At 38.0% G+C, this 27671-nt stretch overlaps 1 protein-coding gene across 2 annotated transcripts in view; it reads left to right on the plus strand.

Moving 5' to 3' along the window:
* The window catches only part of THSD4 (thrombospondin type 1 domain containing 4), a 922628-nt gene that overhangs the window by 862545 nt on the left and 32412 nt on the right, over positions 1-27671 (plus strand). For both annotated transcript variants that reach the window (XM_073652947.1, XM_073652948.1), the window contains 6 exons: positions 9234-9330; positions 10637-10882; positions 11657-11786; positions 15515-15719; positions 23755-23928; positions 25163-25336. In XM_073652947.1, coding sequence (XP_073509048.1) covers positions 9234-9330; positions 10637-10882; positions 11657-11786; positions 15515-15719; positions 23755-23928; positions 25163-25336 — 1026 coding nt within the window. The remainder of the gene's footprint in view (positions 1-9233; positions 9331-10636; positions 10883-11656; positions 11787-15514; positions 15720-23754; positions 23929-25162; positions 25337-27671) is intronic.

Below are 27671 nucleotides of genomic sequence, written 5' to 3' on the forward strand. Positions count from 1 at the left end.
CTCAATTTATAAAGAATAGTGTTTCGTACTCCAGTTTTAATGAGGGATGTGCAGGAATAAGATGCCTCTAATTCTTTTAGAACGCCTTTTAATGAATTTGGCGCATCTTACAAATGGTGTGTGCCACAGTTCGCGTTGCCAGAAATGTAACTCCAGTTAGGGTAGGGTACACCCTATCTCCTTCCCAGCTCTGCACATTTTGGGAGAGCTTGCCAAAACAGGCTTGAATACACCCAAAGTTGCAACATTTTTGTACCTTGTTCTGGCTCCTTCCAACTGTGTCGATTTTCCGCATTGCACAAATATTTTGTAACTATTCATTGCATTCTATGCATTTTAAATCAGTTTTTTGGCGTAAACACTTTGATGTATCAGACTCTATTTTTCTATAAAAAAAAGTAATTTTTTTTACCCCTTTATGACGTGGTACTTATTAGTACGCCCCACGTCATAACCCTCTGTTTAGCGCGAGCTCTGGCACTGAGCCTGCGCTAAACTGGGCACATGTCAGCTGATCTATACAGCTGACATGTGCCCGCAACAGCCGCGGGTGGAATCGCAATCCACACGCAGCTGTTAACTAGTTAAATGCCGCTGTCAAATTCTAACAGCAGTATTTAACATCGCCGTTCTGTAAGTGCGTCACTTACCCCGGCCATAGGTGACCCGGTCACATGATCGCGGGCCATCGATCGGTTGGCATGACAACCCGGGGTCTGCAGGAGATTCCTGTGAATGTCATGGCCAGATTGCTATGAGCGCCGCCCAGTGGTCAGCGCTCATAGCAAGTGAGCAAATCTGCTACATACAGGCAATCTGCTCATCGCCTGTATGTAGCAGAGCCGGTCAGGCAAGTGCTGCTTCTAGTAGTCCATGGAGACTATTGAAGCATGCAAAAAGTAGAAAAAAATGTTTTTAAAAATATTAAAAAAATATAAAGGTTTATACAAGTTTCCATTTCGCCCCATTCAAAATAAAACAATAAAAAAACCACACATAAATATATTTGGTATCGCCGTATTCAGAATCTCCCGATCTATCAAAATAAAAAGGACTTAATCTGATCAGTAAATGGTGTAGCGACAAAAAAATTCTAAACATTGCAATAAAATTCTATAATGGGCAATCAAAACATTGGATCTACCCCAAAATGGTATCAATAAAAACGTCAGCTTGGCGCGCAAAAAATAAGCCCTCACCCAGCCCTAGATCCCGAAAAACTTAAATAAAAAAGAACCTATACATGTTTGGTATCTATGAACTCGTAATGACATGGAGAATATTAATGGCAGGTCAGTTTTAGCATTCAGTTAACGTAGTAAAAAAAAAAAAAACAACTGTGGAATTGTGGCACTTTGTTTGCAATTTCACCGCACTTGGACTTTTTTCCCCATTTTCCAATACATGATATGGTAAAACCAGTGTTGTCGTTCAAAACACAACTCGTCCCGCAAAAAATAAGCTCCCACATGGCCATATTGACAAAAAAATAAAAAATGTATGGCTCTGGGAACTAGGGGAGCAAAAGACGAAAACAAAAAAATGGAAACTACTCCGGTCATGAAAGGGTTAATTTAAAGGAAACCTGTCACCATGAAAGTGCAGTATAATCTGCAGGCATCGTGTTATAAAGCAGGGGGAGCTCAGTAAATTGATGTATAGTGCTGTGAGAAAAGACTAGGTATAACCTGTATTTTCATCATTTAATCCTCTACTCCTTCTGGCATTTTTTGGTTCAGTGGGCAGGGCTATCAATAACTGACAGCTATCTTTATATAGCTATCTTTACCTGTCAGTCACTGATAGGACCGCCCACTGGAAATCCCAGAAAGAGCGGAGGTACAAATGAATAAGGGTGTGTGCCCACGATGCGTTTTTCAAGCATTTTTGCTGCGGAATTTGCACAGCGTAAACGCTTGTAAAACGCTTGGAAATCCGTCCCCCATGGTCCCCAATGACAATCCGCACTTTCAGCGCCCATGCTGCAGAATTTTCCGCAGCGTTTTTGATGTGCGGAAAAATCCGCAGCATGTCCATTATTTGTGCGTTTACGCATGCGGAATTGCTTTCTCGATGCATTAAAAAACGCAAGGCAATTGTGCATGTGAAAAACACGCGAAATACGCGTGTCAAATTCCGCACACGTTTCTCCGGGCAAGGATATGCAGATGCAGAAATGAAGCTGAATTTTCCACTTCATTTCTGCATCGTGGGCACATCACAGGTTATACTGAATCTTTTCTCCCAAAATGACATATCATTCTCCTCCCCTCCTCCTTCTCTATAACATGATGCCCGCAGATCGCATTGCGTTTTCTTGGTGGTAGGTTCGCTTTAAGAGAATGTTTAGAAATTTGTGTTTGACTTATGTATTTGTAAGTCAAACCAGGAGTGGGTCAGAAATGCAGAATTGGTGCACGTGTTTCTAGTAAACCTTTTCTCTGATTTTTCCTCACCTGGTATTGGCTTACAAATATTAAGGAAAAATACTGACCAAATACTGATAGTGGGGCGGTAGCCTAAGTCTGTGAAATTTAGTACAGAGATTCAAGTGACTTGCAGGACTTGCAAAGTCAGTGTGACTGTGAATTGATTAACATGTGATACACTGCAATACAGCACCCTAAAAACACTTTTTTTCATTCTTGATGCACTGAAAAGGACAGTTCTATACCCATCTGTCCTAGTTTTGCTACTGAAAGAAAATATTGTGTGTCAGAGAAAGTGTTTCCTGACTTGTGAGACAGAGAAGCTATAAGCTATAATTTTTTGCATTTATTTTCCCATTTTTTTGTAAAGGGTTTTTTTTAAATGAAAGAAAAATCTCCACTTTCCCAAAATTGAAATGCAACTGTCTATCTCACAAAATGTGCGTCTTGTGAAAAATGTTTTTTTTCTTTGCACACTGTTTTATTATAATAGTCCAATATTACACCCATGTATGCTGCTCTGTTGCTGTTGATGGCTTCAGTTACCCCCAATTTTCTTTAGATCTCTTATTCACCATCGTTTTTGACATATCTAAAAAAGTTTTGCTTTGGTACAACCTTGTGTAAGATTGGGCCCTTGCACGGGACAGAGAAAAGGGAAACATTTTTGGAAATTATAGAACAAAATGGCCATGCTTTTATATCCTCAAATAAAAGCAAAGTGGGGGAATTTTTTAGGCTTTCTGAAAGGGAGTCCATATTGGTGTATTACCAGGAATAAAATTACTTTCCCTGCATGATGAAGCTTTCACAAAATGGATACTTTTTGAGTGTATAATTAAACAGGACACCCATGCCGCTCCCTAGAGATTCAATGCTCCCCCACATGTGCATGCTCTAGGGCTACAACAAATAGCCAAGACAGCATATCTGACATGATGGACCACATGTTTTATCTGCTGATGTGCCAATCTGACACTTTTCAGCAAATAGAGACTCACTGGCTGAAGAGCCAGATTTTGTTGTACCTAGACTACGTCAGTTTCTCTATCAGATACCTTGAGTCCTGATCCTATGTTTTTTTGAGTCAGCAGTTTCGACCTATGGCAAGAACTGTTTTTTATGAATGCACTGTGCATTACAGCCTGCAGTGTACTGTCAGAGAGGTTATTCCATATGGGCGGTGGCTTTGTCACACTCTAGCGGACCAAGTTATTCATCACAAGTGGGAAAACATAACATTTGGCAAAATAAATCAGGCATGGATCAGTGCCAACTTTCATTCACCTATGGCTGATGCTAATGATTAGATCAAATGTGTCATCTGCCTACCACCTGCCTGTCCATTTTCTTCTACATCGTTTGGATGACGCCAATGCTGATGGCCCATGTCCATCTATTCATCTACTCCTTGTCTGTCATATCATCTATACTGTACTGATGATTCTATTGCTGTCTCTTGCACTGCTAGACATCTCCTTTCCTGACCTGTCTTATTTTTCTAACTTGTAGCTTCGACCACTGCACAGTCATGCCAGCCACACATCTCCGATCTGCCCACTGTGTTTTATAGTGCTATACTTTATTACTGTTACCAGGGATGCAATTACTGACTCTACACTGTTAGACATCTCCTTGCCTGTCCCATCTCAATTTTTTTTACTGTGCAGCTTCTGCCATTTTAATTGGTCAGTCATTTTGAAAATAGCAAACCAAAAAAGGGAGAATTTTTTTCATTCCTAGTTGAGAAACCATTGCTTTTTCAATTTCAAAACAGCACATCTGTTATTACAACCTAAATAAAGGAATAATTTATGTACTGGTTGGGAAAAATCTATTACTTATTCATTTAATAAAGAACAAAGCTCTTGATATTCCCTAAACAGAGATACTTTTAGCACCATACTTTGTGAAATAGCCACAGCTTTTTATGTTAGGGCATAAATACCAGCAAGGCAGGCATCTGATTCCTAAATGAGATAATTTTTGCACCATTTTTACAATTTAAGTAGGCTAAAAAGTTTTTAAATGGTTTATTGATTTCTACTGTTTACCATCTGTTTTCTCCTAGACAGATATGTTGAGATCACTTGAACATTACTAAGACTGTGTTTGCTTTAGTTTGCTTTAAAGAAGGGGTGGAGAGTCTTTTATCTGCTAAGGGCCATTTGGATATTTATACCATCCTTCAGGGGCCATACAAATTGCGCACAAACTCCGCCCGTAATGTACGTTCTGACACTGGCACTGGTGTCAGTATGTAATCTTTCATTGCACGTGCCTCAGTGTTCAGTAGTGAACACTGTGTGTGCATGTTCACAGAGCAAGAAGAAATTAATGGGCCAGCGGCTGTCAAAATGCAGCTGCCAGCCTACGCACTGCGGTCCCTGGGAATCTGCCCAGGGACTGGATAAAGGTCTTCGGGGCTGTAAACGGCCCGCAAGCCTGAGGTTCCCCACACCTGCTTTAAAGAGATTAAAAGGAGCTCAGAACAGTTATTGGAGACCTCAGTGTTATATACACCTTTCTGGGCATTGGAAGCTTGGCAGTATTAAGATTCACCGGAAATATATATATTTTTTCATTTATGAAGTTGGTGAATGCAAATTTCAAAAAATTTCCTCGTCTCTAGTTGCAAAGTTACCTGTTTGATTCATTGGTGCAATTTTCTATTTCTCTGAGTTTATTTTGTTTTATAACGAATGTATTAGATCAGAACAGGATTCATTGTAATCTGATTTGCTGAAAATTAATTGAGAAGTTGCTACCATTTGAAATGGTTCTACTCAGCAAGAAGTCACTGAGTGCAACATTTGACTTTTGTAAAGTGGTGCGAAGTCCATAAGTTGACTTTTTCTGGGTGTCAAGCACTGTACATTCATTTATTTCACAAGCACATGGGAGTAAAAAAATAGTAAATTCTAAGTAACCTTACCAAAAAATTCTGCAGGTGTCATTAGAAGAACAAGTGAGGGTGAGTTGCCAAGATTATATACGAAAAATTGAATTATGGTTTACATATGTTTTAGCTGAACTCTAATATTATAAATATTAGTCGGAAATTAAGTTAAGAATTTAATTTTAAATTTGGTGATGTTAAAAGTACATGAAATAATACCTATAATGCTTTAACTAGAAAAAGATTGATTGCTTTTCTTATAATATAATGTATGCCTTCCAAGTAAGTGAAACAATTAATCAGCAAATTCTTCAGCTCTGTCCACCCCTACCTATTGCTTTCCCAGTCAGATCTTATTTCTGGAACAAAAACTATTCTACCTTTCCATTTTCCACACATATTAATCAATGCTTCTTGACATCAGTGTGTAAAATAACTAAGGAACTCATGCTGAATGGTGTCACAGGTCTTCCAGAAGTACTTAGGAGTGGACAAAACAGCCTACTTTATTAATATTGGGAACTTGGCAATGTTGATCCATTCTTTAAAACAACCATCACAGCCACTATGAACACTATCGTGCTCCAAGAAATGTTCTGTTTTGACTTTTTACAAGACATTTCCATTTTTCATCTTTAAGCAATTATCGTCTTGTAGTCTAGCTATGTTAACATGATAAATCTTTTATTCTTAATTAACAAAAACATTTTTCAAGTGGTTGGTAAAGTTATGCACAAATGTTCTGTTTATACACACTTTGTACACTTCTGTAATGATCTCAAAGTGTATAGTGACTCAAATATTTCTTTTTGACGACAAGGGTAAAACTTTTATATTGTGTAGTGCTTTCACAGTGCAACATTGTTTTTCTACTCTTTATGTTTTGTACTTAAAGAGTACCTGACTTATTTAAGGTACTTTAAAATATTTTCTTTAATATGTTAAATATTTATAACGTATCCAAAAAATTTGGACAAAAGATATTTTCTGAAAAGGTAGCTACTATTAGTCACATCTATGAGGTGAAATAAATTAAGTGGTGTTTGCCCATGTCTATATAGGAAACAATGAAGCAAACATCTGATTTGTGCCTTTCCAAAATGTCCCAGATATTTTCTTGATTTATAGAATATTATCTTGTTGTTAACACTTTTTGTCTTTTTATTGCCTAAAACATTTCCGGCATAGTTATTTTTTTTCTAATGAATCGTATCATCACGTAATAGTCTTACAGTCAGACCAGATTTGGAATTTAAGTAAACGAGACGGCTTATTTTGATCAAGAGCTGTTTTGTTTTATTTGCGTTCCATAGTACTTTCAAAAGTTTGTAGCAAAGTTCAAAGGCATCTTTACTTCCCTATCCATCAGTTATGTTATTACATCCAAAAGTGGTCTGTCATCCTTTATTGTGTAAAGTTTATAATTTGTACAAAATTGTTGGCATTTTAATTCATTTGCAGAAGCCAATTTTGTAAGAAATAACTGTTAAATTTGTCTAGAAATAAGTTTACTAATTTTTATTTTATAATTATTTGACACTATTTTTTTCTCTGGTATTAAGAGATGAGCTAATTGATTTGATGAAGGTCGAATTCTTATAAAGTTTTATGAAAATTACAGGTTTCCGAAACATTCAAAAATTTGCTATTCGATTCATTTAAATTTCCCCTGAAATGCCTGCTGACTTATTACACATTGCAGAAGACTGCATCAGTAACAGAAAATATCCTATATAAACTCCAATTGCAGCCAAATAATAATAATAATGCATCAATATGGTTTACTATACAAAAATGTATTTTTATTGATATACAAAAAATACAAATAACCAAAGGGAAATTAAAAACATACCCCATTAAAAATTGAATTGACAGTGTGGATAATAGTTACCAGAACACTGGAAAATATAGACATTATAATAAATCAATATAGAGTAATATACTACATGGAAGGTAACAAGGCCAGGAATAATTCACGCTGCTCAAAAAGATATGATGATAAACAAGTATAAATATAAATTACATAATAAATCCAATTACATTAATCCATACAGACAACCCTGTGAATCTTGAACTCCCAAAGTAAAAACCTATACCAACCATGAGTCATGTCTGCCAAATACCACACTGTCCAGTAGCCTTCGGTACTTTGTTATTTTGGTACTATGGCTATGAAGCTTTTGAGTCATTTTTTTTGTATTAATTGCTGCTGCCAAAGAAGTCTAACATGACTTCAGGCACAAGAATATGGGCTTCCCTATAATGACTTATCACTATCAGATCCCATGGTATAGGAGTACTAATCAATAGAAACTATCATGGCCTCTAAAAAAGTCTAGGCAGGGAAGGCAGAAGTAATTTTTAGGGTGATTTATAATAGTGACAGGATCTCAGAGCTCACAACTCAGCAGTAGAGATAGAAGCCCTAAAGCATTTTGACAAATACTTCTGTCCTTTTGCATTTGAATTACAATTACACATTTTTTTTCATTCATAATGCACTAGAAAGTGTCAACAAGGAAAATAAATCTGAAACTAGTGTCAGTTATAGCCAGTGTGCTTGCAAGCCACAAGTGACTATACTGAGTTTTTGCATGTCTTGTGCAATCCTTTTTGTGAAATCATTATTTTTTAAAAAATACAAAAGAAAATTCCCCCAAATCCAGACATTTAACTACGAGTGTCTGCCTCACAAAGTTTGAGTTCTGCGAGCAATGTTTTTTTGCACATCTGTTTTACTTTGCTAATTTTATATCTGTGCACTCCACACCAATATAGCGCCCTATTGCAGATGCTGGACATGTACCTGCCTATCATTTCTTAACACATAATTTTTGGGAATATGGTTGAATTTTGTTAAAAAAAAAATGTAGACATTGAACTGTGCATATCTATTTTTGCACAGCTGTTTTACTAGTCCATTTTTACAATACCACATGTCACACCTGTAACCAGCTTGCTGCCACATTTTACTTTCTGTACATATACCTACCTACCTACCTAGCATTTTTAGATAAATCCTTTTTGGCAAGGGTTGAATTATTGGGGTTGAAAAGATTATCTAAAGTTAGTTATTGTGTTGTCTAAAATCTATGGTAAAAGAAAAAGTGAAAAATGAGAATGAAAGTGGAAACCCATGCCCTAGCTAAGAATCTTGGAGCTGCTACCAGCAGCAAAAGGCACCAGCCATCCAGACTGTAATAGTACCAAACGCAAGTTACAATTGATCTCATTTGCCTCCAGCAAATCGGTGAGGAAGAAGCGGAGGGCATTATGGATTATATAGCATATCACTCATGTTAGTCTCAACAAGAGGACAATGACGTTGTCAGTTTCCAATTTTCCCTGCTTACGAAAGATTGTTATCAAATTGTTATCATTATGACAGATTGTTATTGTTATGACTAAAGATAAAAATATATTGAGGGAATTCATCAAGACTTGCATTTATATACTTGTCTTGATCAAAAGCCTTCTGGAATGAGATGCGCCAATTTTTTTTTAAGTGGAACATGATTCTTATCGAATTTGCCAAATTAGGTACCAGAATCAGAAATGTTCTTTGGCTACCTCTTCTGGTGTAAATTATAGTGAATCTGGCAGACAGTGGTTGGCCATGACCCCACTAAGTCGATCGGCACGGCAGTATCAAAAGTTAAAAAAAAAAAATAAATTGTGCAGCTTTATTTTACAAAGAAAATTGCACATTTTCTGGTACCTTGACGTAAAACAAATTACACTGCTTCTGTCTAATCCTGCATCAGTAATCTCTTCTCTCAGTGGCTTCTTTATGAATAAAGGTAATATCAATCTTATATATAATTCATTTATATATCATTTCATTCAAATGGAAATAATATATATGTAGTACATTAAACATCCAATTCTTGTTTTAATATATGCAGATGATTCACCAGCAACCTAATCCTGGAATCCATTATGAATATGTCATTCCGTCTGCTAATACGATCAGTCCTCAACTGCCCCCTCAACGGAGACCAGGTATTCTTGATTGCACTTGCATTAATCCAGATTTCTATTGAACGCCTTCATTACTATGCACATACATTATAAAGTAAGTGCTCTTCATACTTGAAAAGTAAACTTATTTATAAAATGCCACTTTTCATTTGTCTTTGGAGCATTGGTAGATATAGTTCTGTTGTAGTTTACAAATTCGATATATACACTGTATGACTTGTATAATTTACCTTGAAAGACAAACATTTTTGTTAGTTTATTCTCATCAAAAGTATAATATATTCAGCAGCACATACTGTAGCACAGGCTGATAATGCATGTGCATTTTCAATAAATACCTATAGCTACACATGTATCTAATTCAGAATAATATACATTACAGATGAGTGAATCGATACAATGCAAATTGAATCTGTGTCATATTTTTGGAATTCGTTAGGCTCAGCGAATTTCAACAATTTGTGATTTGCTTTGCATGAATCGCCAAAAATGGCTGCTGCCATTTTACATAAAGCGAAAGATTGCATCAGCTAGAAAAGGCTCACATGATCTCACTGGCTGGGCGTACTCCCCATAATGCATTGCAGCTATAAGATCAAGTGGTACAGCATAGATAATCAGGAGGGACTATCGTAGCCTGCATAAAAGCAGAGGCAGGGAATGCAGCAGCCTTTTTTTTAGGTGCATCTGAATAGTTGAGGATGGCACAGGCCACAGCTTAGCCATAGAGATATTGAGAGAAAGCCATAAAACAGTGAAGAAACCATAAGGTTGCTGCTGGATAGCATTTTTTTGCTGCGATTATTGAAATATGCAGCAAACACATTGTAGTTTTATCTCAATCGCTGCAATAAAAAAGAATAATGTCACAACATGTGAATGCAGCCTAACGATCATGTGTATGACAGCACAGCAGTGAAGAAAATTAATGTGTGGGGAAAAGAGAATCGTGTCATAAACATTTTTTCAGAGTAATTGAAGACTTTGAAGTACTGTACTTTTCATTCGAGGACAATCTATTTGCTGCAAATCGAAATTCCACTGAAAATTCAGCAAATCTGGTGAATTTGGATTGTAAAAGATTTGCTCATCTTCAGTATACAGCCATACATCACATCCTCTTTTTTTCTGGTGGCTCTTGATATCCAGTAGTAACAAAACAGTCTTGAATCATTCAGTTTATTGGTTAAAGTAGATTGTGGAAGAAATAAAAAATTAGATAAAGAAATAAAAACTTTTACAAAAACTTGTTGATCGCAATTTTTTACATTATCTGACTGCTATATTCTCAAACTGAGCTGTATTATGGAGCATGCTTTTTTTCTAGGGGAACCTTTAAATGGCCAGTTAGATATAACAGATACCTCAAACCCTACTGGAAATCGAGATTCATTTAGCGACATTGATGTACATACTGGACAGCCAACGGGATCCTTACCTTCAAGACAGCCTGGAAGAGTTCCTTCTTATCAGCCTGATAATCAAGTGCCTCCTCTACAGCCACCTAGACGGAATCGGGACTTTAACTGGAAGCAGATGGGCTCAACTGACTGCTCAGTCACTTGTGGGAAAGGTGAGTTGTGTGTAGGGTAGTAAACATGCATGTATGTATACCGTGCTAACATTTTTTTTTAAAAAATTTGTTACAATTATGTTTCACCATAAAAACTTCAAAACACTTTCTCTTGGCTTCACCTACTGTGCTCCTCTGAATGAAGTCCTTAGATTTTTAGTACGGTAACCGATACATAGTAAATTATTAATAAATGTTTTCCCGAAGTTAGTTAATTTTAGAGGCATCTAATACAAAAAAAGTCCATAATTTATACCAATGCGTTTCTCCAGAAAGACATAAACTATATAGAGCTGTTGATGTAACAAAATTCAGACTTATACCGTATTCAGCAGCGTGATTGATATTTCTGATCTGATACACAGTTGTGTAATAGGGGAGCAAAACACATTTTTCGCACATATACAGTAACACAGTATCTTGTCTGTGACCTTGATGATTGCAGTGCTGTGCGTATAGTGATCTCCTACAGCACTAACAACTGGAAATAGCCCCGATAAACGGAAAACTTTCTTTCCTCCCAGAGACACCATTGGATATCACACACAAACAGTACTTTTTGGTTTAATGCACAGTGTACAGTAGTAAATTATTAATCTTGATAATTTACATTTATAAACTTTATTATTCAACCTAGAAAAGCAAATTAATAAATGCAGCAGGTATGCTACTTTACAATGATGTGTAGCAATTTATAAAATGAATACTGTCATTGCATCCATAGGTTATAAGTTAATAAACTCTAAATTAATACCTATCTTTTCTATCTTTCAGGCTCACGGTACCCCATTTTTCGCTGTGTAAATAGAATTACACATGAAGAGGTGTCAGATGCCTTCTGTGACTTAACTACCAAACCCAGTTCTGAAGAAGAGCCATGTAATCACTTCCCTTGTCCTGCATTGTAAGTTTCACTGTTACTTATGAACAGCATAACATTTATAAAATGTTCTAATTTACAGGGTAACCGTACTTTCAGATAACTTTTCAGAATAAGCTGCCCTTGTGTACATGAGCAATAACATGATTTCTGACCATTATATGACTTGTATCTTGCACTTTCACCTGTTTTCCCCTCTGCATGCTCTATCTCTAATTTGCAATCTACTGGGAGCTGGAGGGAGGAGACTAGCTGGTGTGATTTCTGCCTGGCACAGCACACAGAGAGGGATTCCTGCTCTTCATTCATTTGTTAGCATACAGAGACAAACCGTAGCAGCATGGATGAAATTATACAGCAGTACTGAGCTGACTTGAACTGAATCAAGTTCTGATGTGAGTTAAAACACTTGTTAGAGAGCTGTGCACAATGTTTCCGTCTCCCTCTGCCTGTTTCCTCTCCCTGCTCCTCACTTCTCCCCTTCATAGAGTATAATGGACTTTGTCACATGAGTTGAGCTGTTTTTTCAGAGTGAATAACAAGCTCAGGAAGCAGGGGAAGAAGTGTCTAAAAATTGGGGGAGGAAGCAGATTTCTCTGATAAGATATATTACAAATATTCTTCCATTCGCATGTACTATTAATTTATGTTAAGTTTGTTGAAAGTACAGTTTCATTTTGAACAATATTAAATAGAGAAGATGACCACTATGATCGAGTGGAAACGATTCTTGCCTGTCAGAGTCGATAATTTTCAGTACATAAGATGTAATTTATTGTTAGCTGTAAGATCATTTTCATCGTTAATTATAATAATTACATCAATGGCTGGCTTTAAATAAGCACTATTTGTACTTGTGGTTTGATACCATGAGTATGCCTTGTCTTCATGCAAGTCAATAATACATCACAAACTACAACAATTACCATGGACAAATAACATGAATTTAAAACTAACACAATTAAAAGTCAGAAGAAAAAAGTTATATATTTCCCACAAATGTACATACTTACAGATGCTGAACCCCCTGCCACCTGAACAAGTTTAATATGCAATATTAATGTTAATATGCATCATGCAAGTCCACATACTGTATGTATAATGTAGTCGTACTGTGGCAACTAGTTACTGACGTATTTGGGCTCAGAAGAGAATGACCTATATTTACCTCTTCAGAGTAATATTTCATTTTAGCTAAAATTAAGAAACAAAAGGGACACAGTATATAAAATCTCAGTGAACTCAGGAAGCTAACAAGAAAACCTGACTGATATACCATATAATGACTAAAGTATAGACAATGGGAAAAGTTCTAAAGGCATAAAATACCATTGTATCTATTTTCTCATTGGACATTGCTTCATGCTTGTTGCCCGGAAAGACGTTCGTAAAATTATGTCAGCAGTCTTAAACATTCATATATTAGTCAACTTGACTTTTGGACTTTTTCTTTGACTCGTTTTAAGGAAATAAATTATTTAACCATTTTGCTTCAAAGAAACATCATGAGAACTTCTGGGTTGATCAGAGATGTCAAACTATTCTGCTACCAGGGCTAAAGCAAGATCTGCTGTTTGTCGCTCCCAGACTTGGCTCCTAGAGGTGCCCTCCCATGACATCCACATGCCCTATTAAAGCACACTGACATAACTTTTTATTTTAAGATATTTTTTATAAAAGATGTTGGGTTTATTATTCATTGCTGAATGCAAATAGTAATAAATGTATGATGATTCAATGTTAACTTAGAGCAAACCATTTAATGACAGGTATATTAGCATTGCTCAAATACATCTATTGCACTAAATTTATATTCCAAAATCAAAAGGTTAATTGTTTTTGCAAATGTAATACAATAAGGTTATCAGCAAATTCCAGGATAAGCAGTTCTATGCATTAATATCTAAAATATGACAATGCCAACTGCCCTCGATAATGGGACTAATTCATTATTTTAAAATAAGATAGTTTTCTGTACACTGTTTTTAGTTTACGAATGTGAATGAGAGTTGTACATTGTTAAGCATAGCCAGTTTGATAAATAAGTCATAAGACTTTTTGTCATTTTTATATCATCTAATGATTTTTAACTGCTGAGATCATACTTGGCAACGTCTGCCAAACTGCTGACAAATGTGAATATGAATGGTTTTTATACTAACTGGTAATTAGCCATATATTGATTAAATTGGTGCAGAATTTCAGAAATATATGTGCGCAATTCGATTCATCAAAACTTTTAATCTAGAAAATTAACGTAAAATGATTTGCAAAGTCACAACTTTTTTTTGCGCAACACAGAGTTTGAAAATTGTTGCGACTTTTGGTGTTTTTATGACAGTTGGAACAGCTCTGCCCAAATCTGTGATGCTTGGAGGAACCTAGATGGGACAGGACATGGCTATGTCCGCCTGTCAAATTCAGCAGAAGTGGTGGAATTTTTTATATTAGAAATGCTACTCCAGTCTCTGACTGGCACAAGCCACTAATAAGATGTGCCACACTCATTAAGTGGTGTGTGCCTCTCAATGAATTCAGCACATCATATTCCAGTAAGCCCTTAATTAAGACTGGTGGGTGTAACTAAGGGTATGTGCATAAAATGTCATTCTCAGGCTGGTAAGCTCCCTAACCCACCTGAAAAAGCACTAATAAACACTAAAAAGCTTAAACAAGTGCACTGCAATGTAAAATTGACTTGTTGTGCATATAGCCAGTCTTTTGAGCTTCCTTTAAAGGGAATCTGTCACCAGGTTTTTGCTACCTCATCTGAGAGCAGCAGAATGTAAGAAAAGAGACCCTAAATCCAATGATGTATCACTTAGTTTACTGGGTGCAGCAGATAGTGACATAATCAGAGTTCTTAGATTTAGTATGAAGATGATATGAGAAAGCTGACCCCGTCCACACCCAACTCTCTATGTACATTTTCTATTGACAATGAGCTGCTTATCACAGGAGGGGGTGGAGTTAGTCTAGCAAGTGCGTGCCAGACAGTCAGGGCAAGGATAATCACCAGGTGATAAAACCTTCATAGTAGGTAAACAGCAGCACACAGCCAAAAAAGTGGCACATCGCTGAAATCTGTGTTTTAACCCCTACCTCATGCTGTCCTCAGATTACATAGCAAAAACCTACTGACAGATTCCCTTTAACCGCCTCAGGTTTCTAAAGATGGTTAAGTGACCTAACCATTCTTCGGTCTTCTTTCACTTGGAAGTCACTAACTATTTTATACATCCAAGTGAAAATTAAAAAACCAGCAGGCAAATAAAAGATGTCTGATGCACAGACCCTAAGAGAATATAATATTATGACAAATTCTCATTTTATTTTTTTAAGTTATACGGTATTATATTTACTGTAAAGGCTTTGTCCATGTGTTCAATCAGGTTGATTGTTCTAATGCAACTAAACAAAATAAAACTGAGCAACTTTGCAAATTTTAATTAAAAATAATTCTACTGTTTGAGAAATACAGATTTGACATAAAAGTATGTATCTCCATTATTACAGACTACAAACAAACAAATCATTTGTACAGTGTAGTCTGATCCTGTAGTTACATTGAAACATTGAAAGCTTATATTGACGAAATTACAAATTTCCAATGTTTCGTTTTAATTCGGGTACTGAATTGTCCAGTAGTAGACAACACCTTTCAGATGTGACTTACAAATATAATATAAGATACAAATAAAGGCATATAATTAATCTTGATATTTGTACTTTCTTCCCTTTTCTCTCTGTAGCTGGGACATAGGAGAATGGTCTGAGTGCAGTAAGACATGTGGTTTGGGCATGCAGCACCGCCAGATTCTGTGCAGGCATATATACGCTAACCGCACCCATACGGTACAACCGCACCGCTGTCAGAGCCTGGAGAAGCCAGAGACAACGAGCACGTGTCAGCTGAAGATCTGCAGTGAATGGCAAATCAGAGCAGACTGGACACCTGTAAGTCACAGATGTAAGGGGAAGTATTAAGACCACAATGTCACATTTTGAACTTGTTGCTACAGGTCTGGAAGAGAAGAAAAACATTTAGGGGCTGATTCATTGGAACTGCTGTTTTTTTAATGCCAGTCTTGAAAAAATATGTGCTGCAGTAAGTTTTGTCAAATACATTAAGGAAGACTTTGATGCATCTTTCAGCTATCATGCAGCACTGCAAGAAATCTACACCACTGATGTAGCGCATATTATAATGAATTTGTTGGGTGCTCTCAGTCACGCCCAGAGCTCCACCCACTTGTCAGCTTAAAACCAGCAAAAGTTGCAAAGGTTTTGGGTAAAAATAAGTTGGGCAAAAATTTTGCAACATTTAAAACAGTTTTATGCCTGAAAATAATAATATAATTGTAATATAATTTACTCTAGGCCATATACAGACTGGTGTAATATGGCTTCATCTAAGAGTCATGTATTTACTGGTGATAGGTTTATTCAGGATTAGATAATATCTTCTTTTTAGTGGACGTTTGGGTTCGTCTGGCTCAACCGAACTTTAGTCTAAAATTCGGTTCGGGAACCAGAACTATCCCCGAACTTGAACCTGAACCTCAACCCCAAAGAAATCAATGGTGACCCGAACTTTGGTGCTGGAAAATATCTCTCTCGGTCCTCCCTGAACTGTAAAACGGACTTCAAGGAGAAGTCTGTATTCGGGATTCAACACTGGACACTAGGTGTCGGGTTTGAACCCCAAACTTTACAGTTCGGGTTGGCTCATCTCTAATAATATCCAATAATGGCAGTAAATATGTGGTGTTCATATGGAGCTATATTATTCTATGTCTGATTAAGCCAATTCATACACTCCTGGGTCATACAGTCTACTGAACGGGTCCTTTAGGCATCCACTAGGCCGATATACAGTACAGCTGCATAACTTTTTTTTATATAAGCTGTAAAGAAGAGCAAAACCTGTTGCACTTACCAATACATTCATACACTGTTAAAAATATATATTATTGAGTATAAAAATTACATTTTTAGGCCCTGTTCACACTCTGTGTGAGGCTATCACCAGACATACAGATCTAGCAAATGTTACCTTGATTCATGTACAACACTGGAATTTCACGGTACAAAAAAGTGTAATTTGACGCCTGACTTAACGCTTATTAATGGTTTGTGCAGTATTAAGTTATCTCAATCATCTTAAGGGCTGATGTAGACAACCGTATTTTCAATCTGGGTTCAATCTGATAAAAGATCGGATTGCACCCTGAGCATTATTATTCTATGGGGCCATGCACATGTCTAACTTTTTGCTCGAACCGAGTCTGTCTGAGAAAAAAAATGGCAGCATGCACAATTTGCATCCGGATCACTCTTAGCCTTGTAAGTCAATGAGTCCACGGAAAAAATCGGACTGCACTTGGACATGCAAAATGGAAAAAGATTTTTTTAAAATCTCATCCGAGAAAATCGGATCACACTCTGATCACCCTCTGCTCAAACTCTGATTTGAGTTTGATCAGAGTATAATTAGCATAATCTGCCCGATTTTCTCTAATGAGCGAAAAGGGAATGTGTCATCAAAAAAAGGCATATTGTATAAATCACTATTTTTTGTTACATGTACTATATTTTAAAAAAATTGACAATATTTACAAAAACAAAATTAGTATTGTTGCTACTTTAACACTGGCCATGGAGGCTATGTTAGCCTCACACTGAGAAAAACGGACCGAATATTCTGATCAGACTCTGATCAGAGTGTTATCAGTTTTTCTCAGATGTGGACAGAAGTAAAAAAAAGTCTTTCCACCTTCTCCATTATGTCAGTCCATGAAAATCAAACTGCACACGGATGTCACCCGAGTGCAGCGCAATATTTTTCTTGGAGTCTTGGACCCATAGACTTGCACTGCCAATTTTGATCCGAGTGTTCAAGAAAAATGTAACATGTGCACAGCCTCATAAAACATCATGTGCATGAGTACCTACTGCACTTTACAGAAGACTTTTCAGAAATCTCATTAATCATTACAGCCAGGATAACATTGACAGGTAACACTTCTATACACAGCTAGCAACACAGGATCCACCAATCAAAATAAGTGATATCACAGCTGACCCGGCTCCCCCTCCCTAACTATGACACTTTCACATGCTCGTTAGATGTGTAGAGCCTAAAGAAGACTTTTGCTTCAACTAGGATGAGGAGACTTCTGTCCTGGAGACATGAATCCAAACTGGTTAAGGATGTTCAGGACTTTGTAACCGCCTGTTCACAGTGCGCTAGTAATAATAAGTCCTCCAGAAACAAGCCCGCCAAAAACATCTGCACCTCTAGCATTCACTGTGTTCACCACTCTGCTTCCCCAGCGTCAGACTATCTCCCTGAGCTGCCTTGTGCTCACTGCCAGCTCTGCTTCTAGAGAGTCTTCACCTGGCTATAGGGAGGCACAGCCAGATCCTTCAGGAGTTTAACAGTTTAACCCTGCTGTGTCCTGCAGGGTTTTCCTTCCCCAGCCTATCCCTAGGCAGCAGGGGATTTATTAGGCAGCTCCTCCAACCATCCCTTGCCCGATGGTGGGTTCCCAGTTGCTTGTCTCTGGATCCTATGGGTGCATGTTTGTTCTGTCTTCCATTATCGACCCGGCTTGTAATACCCATCCTGTATGACCTTTCCGCTCATGACCTTGGCTTTGTACTCTGATCCTGTGCTGCGGGTCCTGACCCCGGATTGTCTGTCCACATTTTTGCGTTTGTCCGCCTGTACCTCGTACCCATGTCTCTGACCCTCTGGTCAGCTGCTGCAGACCCGTGAACTGCCGTGGGGTGGTACCTGGTGACTACCTGCAGTCAAGCCTATCCTCACCATCAGAGGCCCTAGTGAATACCCGGTAGTCACTTAGTTACGCCCCTCTAAGGTAAGCCTGGCCCGTGGAGTTACACACACATATATATATATCTATATATATATACACATATATATATGTCTATATAATTAGTTCTGCTGCTCCTTGCTATTCTATGATAGCTGATGCCTCCTGTAATCATCAATGCAGTGGGTACTTTATGATCTTCACATTACTTGATAATGTATCATTATTTTCTTTTTTTTAAGATTTGCTGGAGACAAAGTAAACAAATCAGTTTTCATAAGGTTTATTGAATCCTGGCTCTGCATTTCTATGCAGATGAATCTGGGCCCCTAATAACCAGAATATTCCTTGTCTCACAGATGTCAGGATTATTTTGCTCTGCGGACATCCCCTCGCTTTCACAGAGTCACACTCTTCTCTTCTGCCTATGATATGAATATGACTAGGGGTTGTCTCCAGCTCCTTGTCACTAATAATACATGTTTCTCTTATTGAATGCAAAGAAGAAAATACCCTGAAATGAATTACTCGGCACACTCTGAAAATGTCCTATCTGCGCCCCTCATAATAGTGTCTTTTTTATTTTTTTTTATTCTCACATATCCTTCACACGGATTGTTTTATATCTAAAATGGCATATGTTCTTAGCAATTTGTCAAATAATAATCTGCAATTTTACTCTTATTTACTGTATGTAAGACAACTGTGTGCCAAATGTCAGATTTGCATTTTGTCTATGGAATTCACCAATTTACATTTTGGTGACAACTCTGCTATAGAAGAGATGAGACACTAGATTAGCTTAAAGCATGTTAAAGAAAAGTCATTTATTTACGTATGTATAGATGGAGCCCTGAAGTGCAATATTTTCAGTGGCGTATCAAAACTATCTTTCTCACTATTCATATTTTTTTCTGTCAGTCTGCTTTAGTATCTATCGCCATTCTATGTGTTTCTCTCTCTAATCATTTATCTATCGGTCTATCTATAGATTTAGCAACTACTCCCAAAAATAACAGTGTGCAGCAGGATCACGTTAATAAACGACTGCTTTTATTTTGTCCAAAAAATATATTCATATAGTTTAAGTAATTTACAAAGGGGTTTCCTGACCCCCGTATTGTCCATTGTTTCATCATGGTATATATATATATATATATATATATATATATATATATATATAATCAGGGATACTCACTTAAATGAAACACAGACATAGAACCTACAGACTCCTTGCAGATTCCCTTGGTCTGATTTAAACCCTTACCTGCTGCATGAAGGTCATACATAGAAATCCAAGAACCCTATAGCAAAGGTCCATGTATCATCAGCTTCCAATAAATAACCCCTGGTTAAACCACTTAAATGCATTGGTTGCTATCCATCATGACGTGTAGGGAGTTAAACTGCTGTGATCAGGAATCGCTCCAGTTACAGCAGCTACTGCCAAGTGTTTGCTGAATAAAACAACTGGGTTTGGTGCAGGCTTAGTCAGTCATGGGGTGGTTGGATTGGCTCTGGGACCCCTAAGCTAATTGGTCTCACAGCAGTCACAATGCCTGGCCTGACATCATTGGCAATGCGCTACATACTGAAAGGTTGAAGTATCTCCCTTTACATTGTAGCTTGTGCTTTGGATTTTTGTAATTGACTGTATGAAAATTCAGCATAATAGCCACCATCTTAAGAAGAAAAATAAAATATACCTCACCACTCACCCCCCCCCCTACTCCTCCCGGGGGCTCATGCTATTGTATAGTCCTCCATGTCAATCCACATTTTTAGCCCATTATTCACTCTATGCTGAGGCTTTCGGCCAAGAAAAGGCCCTGAAGGTCACTGCGTTTGTGGCTGGAAGCCCTGGCCTAGAGAGAACACTGGGCCAGAGGACCGAACAGCAGGAAGGGAGCAGCAAGCGACCAGAGATGTGAACTGAAGGTGAAAAAAATTCTTATACTCACCCTATGTTTAGAGACCTCAAATCATAATAAGGGTCATTAAACTTGCAGAAAATAACTTCTCTTCAAATTAAATTTCATGGTAAAATCCCAGCGAAAAGACGAATTTTGCTTGATCCAGTCATTTCTATTTAGTAGTACATGTAAATATGAGACATTTTAATCTGTTTTACCAATGTAAAGTGCACAGTTATCATCTTCTAGTCCCCGATTTCATGTCTGCAGTCTTTTTCCAAATGTTCAGAAATCTCCCTAGCCACTAAGAAGATGATTTTCAATAACATAATAACTAAGAACACAGGAAATTTGAGAGGAAAATAAACCAAGGGGGGATCATACTGCATTCTCTATGTCTCAGCCAGGGTATTAGATTATGCTCTGAGAAGTGAAGGGAACAACAGGTGAGATATTTAAAGAGACTCTGTCAGCACAGAATGACTGCTCAAACCAAGCACTGTCGCTGCGGTGCATCATGGCGGGGCCAAACATTTATATACACCTTCCCACCTACTTGTTTTTTTCTCTATCTCCACCATGACTCTTCTTTATAGAGTCAGAGAAGGATGGAAATAGATGGAAAACAAGTAGGTGGAAAGGTGCACTTAAATGTTTGGCCACATGATGGTGCACCGAGCGCCTAGAATTGGTTTGAACAGTCATACTGTGCTGACAAAGTCCCTTTAAGAGACACAATAAAGCTCTCCAGCTACATAACAGTAGGTTATATAAAGGGAAAGAAAGACCCCAAAATGATTTTACAATCATAGTTTCTCTTTTAGGCTAGAAACACAGGGGCACTTTTGTCGCTCTACATAAAGACCACAGTGTTGCATTGCGGCATCTTACCTAATAATTGCAGCGACTGTGCCATATGCAACTTGTCTACTATTTGGTTGTTTTTTTGGCGTTTGTATTTATTTTTTTTTACTTCTGTCTCCCAAATGTTAATTAGTTGTAAAACAGCAAGTCTCAGACAAATTAAACACATTTTTGTGCGACACGATCAAAGTTGCTGTGTAACCATGACCTTCATCTGAGTGGTATCATAGAAACAATAAAATTCAGCAATTAATGCAAATTATGTAATAATATATCAGAAATGCATGAGTCACTAGTTATATTCTGCAGCAAACCTGTCTTCAAACAGTGCTCTTGTGCCTAGTTTGTTTAATGAACGGCTTATTAGTAGGCTATTGGAATTACACATTTCTTGGCCAAAAATGTTCGGTTGCTATAAACCACTTGGCCCAATTCTTAATCTACAGCTGAAAACCTTGCTCTAGGCTTTTCTCTTTCTGCCAATGGAAAACATTATGTTTATAAGCACAAATTAGACTTATCGTCTTTTAGCCCTATTCACTTTATTTAATATTATGTTGGCTTTTTAGTCTTTTGCCATACAGTTGTAACTCAGCATCATATAAATTTATTAGAAGTCATTAGCAGCAATTACGTTCTGCAATTTGCAAGGTTCTTTTTCAGTTCTGTGAATTGTATATTTCTCAAATAATGCTTGGTATGAATTAATTATATTGGTGCAGTTTATTTCTGTTCGCAGCCTAAGCATTATTGCTCGGATACAGCTAAATCAATGTATTTATTTTACTTATTCAGTGTGTGCACAATTATTGAACAATTTGTATTTTTGATTATTAATTCTATTATTGAACAACCGCAGCGCTGTCAGTAAATCCAAAAGGTTTATAAATCTGAAACCCTTCTGATATTTAAAAAAAACATCAGTGACCGTTATAGCCACCCTTCTTTTCAATAAAAGCCTTTCATCCATGGAGTCTGTCAGTTTCTTAATCTTGTTGGGCAGCACCAACCACAGCCTCCCAGACACTTTTCAGACAGGTGTAATCTAAGGTCAAGGAGGGCCCTGAAGTTCTCAGTAGAGTTTAGGTTAGGTGAGGAAGGGGCCATGTCATTATTCTTTCATCTTTAAATCCTTTACCTGCTAGTCAAGCAGTGAATACTTTAATGCCTGCGATGGAGCATTGGCCTGCATAAAAATCATAGTTTTCTTGAAAGATGCAGCCTTTTTTCTGCACCACTGTTTGAAGAAAGTGTCTTTAAAACCTGGCAGTAGATTGGAGAGTTGATTTTGAGTACATCTTTAAGCTGATAAGATCCAACTAACTCATCTTTAATAATAATAGCCCATAGCAGTACTCTAGCTCCAGCTTTCTGGCATCTGAGTCAAAGTGGCGATTTGAGCCCATCACTAATCCAGCAACGAGCCCATTCATCTAGTCCACCAAGAGTCACTCTCATCTCACCAATCCATAAACCTTTGAAAAATCTGTCTTTTGATATATCTTGGCTCAGCCTTGACAATTCAACTTCTGTGTCTTGCTCAGTGGTGTTTGGGTTTCAGCCCTCCTTACCTTGGCCATGTCTCTGAGCATTGAACACCTTGTACTTCTGAGTACTCCAGGGAGGTTGATGTTCTAGCATATGACAGCACTGGAGGATAATGGGTTCCTGGTTGCTTCACATTTGATTCTTCTCTAATTTTTGGCAGTTAATGTGCATCTTCTTTTCTCGTCACATTTCTTTTTACTCTACTTACTATTTGTAACAAAACTTTTGATGGTTCATGCCACAATATTTTAGAAAATTCAAAAGTCTACATCCGTCTGTGAGACTTGTAACAATTTTTGACTTTTCAGTTAAATCACTTGTTTGGCCCATTTTGCCTGAGGACAACAAGCTGCCTAATAATTCTGCACTCCTCGATAAAGGTGCTGAAATCCTTAGGCTACACTCTCCTCATTATACAAATACACATCACCTGATCTGCTTCATCCAATAAGCATTCAAGTTTATACAGCTTCGCGTTGGAAAATTTGTATAAAAGGGATGATCTCTTCAAAATATTCACTTATCTAATAATTGTGCACACAGTGTATAGTGCTGATAATTTCCACAGTGCTTAACAGACTTTATTATCACTGTCCCAATTGGTTCTCACAATCTATCGGTATATCTTTGGAGTGAGGGCGGAAACCAGAGTACCTGGAGGAAACCAACGCAAATATGGGGAGGACATAAATTACAAACTCTTTTCAGATGTTGTCCTTGTTGGGATTTGAACTCAGGACCCCAGTAACCAAACTAAAACTAAAGGATTGCTTGCATTGCTTCCGGATCCAATCATTGCAATTATCACATTCTTTCCTTTATTCACAGTGTTCTGTGCCATGTGGAGTAGGACAGAAGACACGTGATGTAAAATGTGTCAGTAACATAGGAGATGTGGTTGATGATGAAGAATGCAATATGAAACTGCGGCCGAATGACATTGAGAACTGTGATATGGGCGCGTGTGCCAAGAGTTGGTTCCTTACAGAATGGAGTGATAGGGTAAGATATTACATGCACATCACGTATGAACAAACAATTAATTTAATTTGTTTAGTAGTTAAACATTGACATGGGACGCTGAAAACTTTTGTAGAGCGGACTGGAGTCTGTCGATATGCTGTTAGAGAAGCTGCATGGAAACCTCTGAAAAATTCCAAAGTGTGGGTAAAGTTTAATTACCCCTTACTAGGCCATGTTAATGCCTATTTTTTTTATGCCGAAAATCTGCTGTGGTTAAGCAAAGTGGATGTAATTTTAATGAAAACTTATGCCTTGTGCGTACAAAGACGCTGTTGAACTGTTCATTTTTTCCCTTTTAGGCTTCTATGGGAGGCCTGAAAATATGAATGTAAAAATGAAGTTGCATTTTAAATGCAGAATCCCAGTTCTTCTGCATTAAAAAAAGGAAAAAGTTGCTTCAAATCGTCTCCAAAAACGCATAAACAACACAGCAAAAACACAATAATTAGAGATAATTGTTATGTCGTATTTTGATGCAGAGAAAAATATAGTGTTTTTCGCTCGTGGGTACTTGGCCATAAGGTTTGCTATAGTGCAGCGATTATTAACAATAATTGAAACAGTTTCAGAACATGAACTGCTGCTTTTTTCTTTGGAAATATATTTAATTTTAAGAATAGTGAAGAATAAAACAAATACAAAAAAACGATTGAATAATTTAATGGTATCTTTGTTTGGTTTTAATTCCACATATACAAGATTGCAAATATACAAGTAACAGCCGGATATATATTCAATTTTTTCACATTACTTGTTAGTTCATTTTGACATACAAGGTTTATAGACTTAACTTGAAGTATTAGACTTTACACTGTAATGGTGCAGACAATTGGAATGCTTTTGCTAGCGGGCAATTACATTGTGTTACATTACTTAGCATTGCTATTATAACTGAGATATCAGCAAAGTATTTTTCCCTCATTTCGCTGAAAGCCTTTCCTGCTGATACTTCCTCTCCCGAGTACGTTAGATAATGTTCTATTCACAGTTCAGCACTATTTTTATAGCTGTAGATATGGAGTGCAAATAACCTATCCTTTAGTTACATTTTACATGCACACTGTGACCGTATTACTGAACATCATGAATGATTTCTTTCGCCTACTTCATCTGTATTGATGTCAGCTCTTAGCCTGGTAAACAGCATATGCTGCGCTGCTCTCCGTAAGCAAATACTGGGAGTCGGAATAATTGCTTCCATCTTCTGTTCCAGTGCTCAGCGGAGTGTGGGGAAGGAGTACGGACACGGTCAGTAGTTTGCATGTCCAATCACATCAGCAGTTTACCATTGGAAGGATGTGGAAATAATAAACCGCCAGAAAGTACAACCTGCGATAACGGTCCTTGTGAAGGCAAGGTTGAGTGGTTTACTGGAGCCTGGAGTCAGGTAAATTTCTTTACTGCTCACAACTGACTTTCTGAATCACTGGCAATAAAGAAAGGACTTGTATCACTGACTAAATATTTACACCATCAACCGACAAGCACAACCCAATTCTCCGTACACACATAAAAAACAGATTTCACATTTACAAACAAGAAGTTCCTGGATTTTTTTTTTTTCCCAATAATAATCTATTATCAAGTGTATAACAGGGCCAATATTATATATAACAATGTAATGGTTGGCATTGTAGAATAGTTTTTGCTTTTTCACGATAGTAGTATCATAGTAACTAGAGATGAGCGGTGTTCGACTAGAACTGTTCGCCAATCTCAAATTCGAGCTGTTTTGGGCGGTGTTCGAGTTGTTCGACGAACCCGAACGATTTGCAAAAAATTCGGCTGTTCGAGGTTATGTTCGATAACTGTTCGTGCACCAAAAGCGTGTCCTGCATGTCTGGCGCTATTTAGAGCACCAATCATGCAGGGATTGTCTGCCACTCACTGTAATGCCACAGCCATGGTGGTTGTGGCATTACAGTGATTGCCCAAATCGATGGGAACAGTGCCAACAGTGAAACATGAAAAGCCGGCAATTCAGCAGCGGCATACACCTGTACCCGACAATTTAGAACCGAAAGAATAGAGCTTCACACATAGATTAGATAGATATAAACATGTCAGCCACATATATACGAAGTACAGTGAAAGTGCTGCTTACTGTACTTGTCATTTAGCGTAAAGGATTTATCAAAAAAAATAATAGTGTTTTCATGCACCGTCTCTTTAAAAAAGCCGGCCGGCAATTCAGCAGCGGTACCCGACAATTTAGAATAGAAAGAATAGAGAATCACACATAGATTAGATAGATAGAAACATGTCAGTCACATATATTTGAAGTACAGTGACAGTGCTGCTTACTGTACTTGTCATTTAGCGTAAAGGATTTATCAAAAAAAATAATAGTGTTTTCATGCACCGTCTCTTTAAAAAAGCCGGCCGGCAATTCAGCAGCGGTACCCGACAATTTATAACAGACAGAATAGAGCTTCACACATAGATTAGATAGATAGAAACATGTCAGTCACATATATATGAAGTACAGTGATAGTGTTGGTTACTGTACTTGTCATTTAGTATTAAAATAAAGGATTTATTATTAAAAAAATTGGCGTGGGGTTCCCCTTAATTTTAGGCTCTAGCGGAGGTTAAGCAGACGGCTGGGGCAGATGTTTGAAGCCTGGGAAGGGGGTAATACCCACGGAGCTTCCCAGGCTACTAATATCAGCCCCCAGCTGAATACATAGCCTTTACTAGCTATTAAAATGGGGGACCCCCCAAAAAAAATGACGTGGGGTCCCCCCTAATTTAATAGCTAGCAAAGGCTAGGCAGACAGCTGGGGGCTGATATTAATAGCCCAGGAAGGGAGCCATGAATATTGGCCCCCTCCCAGGCTAGAAACACCAGCCGTCAGCCGCCCCAGAAATGGCGCATTCATAGGATGCGCCAATTCTGGCACTTAGCCTCGCTCTTCCACGCTGCCCTAGTGCGGTGGCAGGGGGTAATAGGGTTGTGGTTGATGTCAGCTTATAATGCCAGCTGACATCAAGCCCAGGTTAGTAATGGAGAGGCGTCTATAAGACACCCCCATTACTAACCCCATAGTCAAAGTTAAAAAAAACACAAACACCCAGAATAAAGTCCTTTAATTGAAATAAAGACACAATCCTTTATTGTTCTAAATTAAACCATACTTACCGTCACGCCCATTCCAGCTGAAGCCAACGATCTCCTGCAATAAAAGAAAAATAATAAAGCAACCTCATCCTTACCTTTCCATGGTTCCCACGACAGCTTCAGCTCTGCTACATCGAGATGACAGGCTGGACCGCAGCAGAACGCTGCCATCCAGCCTCTCATCCCGCAGACACTGAGAAGCGCAGGCTTGCTTGCGCTGCTCAGCGTCTATCTGTGACGACATCCAGATGAGCCGAGTTCATGTCCAATGAACTCGGCTCACCTCATACACGTCACTGACAGCGTGGGAAAATTCTCACGCTGAAGCGGTGGGTGCAGGAGAATTCTCCCACGCTGTCAGTGACGTGCATAAGGTGAGCTCATGTCCAATGAACTCAGCTCACCTCCTGCACGTCACTGACAGCGTGGGAGAATTCTCCTGCACTCAGCGCTTCAGCGTGAGAATTCTCCCACGCTGAAGCGCTGAGTGCAGGAGAATTTTCCCACGCTGTCAGTGACGTGCATAAGGTGAGCTCATGTCCAATGAACTCAGCTCACCTCCTGCACGTCACTGACAGCGTGGGAGAATTCTCCTGCACTC

The sequence above is a fragment of the Phyllobates terribilis genome, unplaced genomic scaffold (assembly GCF_046119375.1).
Source record: "Phyllobates terribilis strain yellow unplaced genomic scaffold, ASM4611937v1 Scaffold_11__3_contigs__length_659146591, whole genome shotgun sequence".
In the NCBI taxonomy this organism is placed as follows: domain Eukaryota; kingdom Metazoa; phylum Chordata; class Amphibia; order Anura; family Dendrobatidae; genus Phyllobates; species Phyllobates terribilis.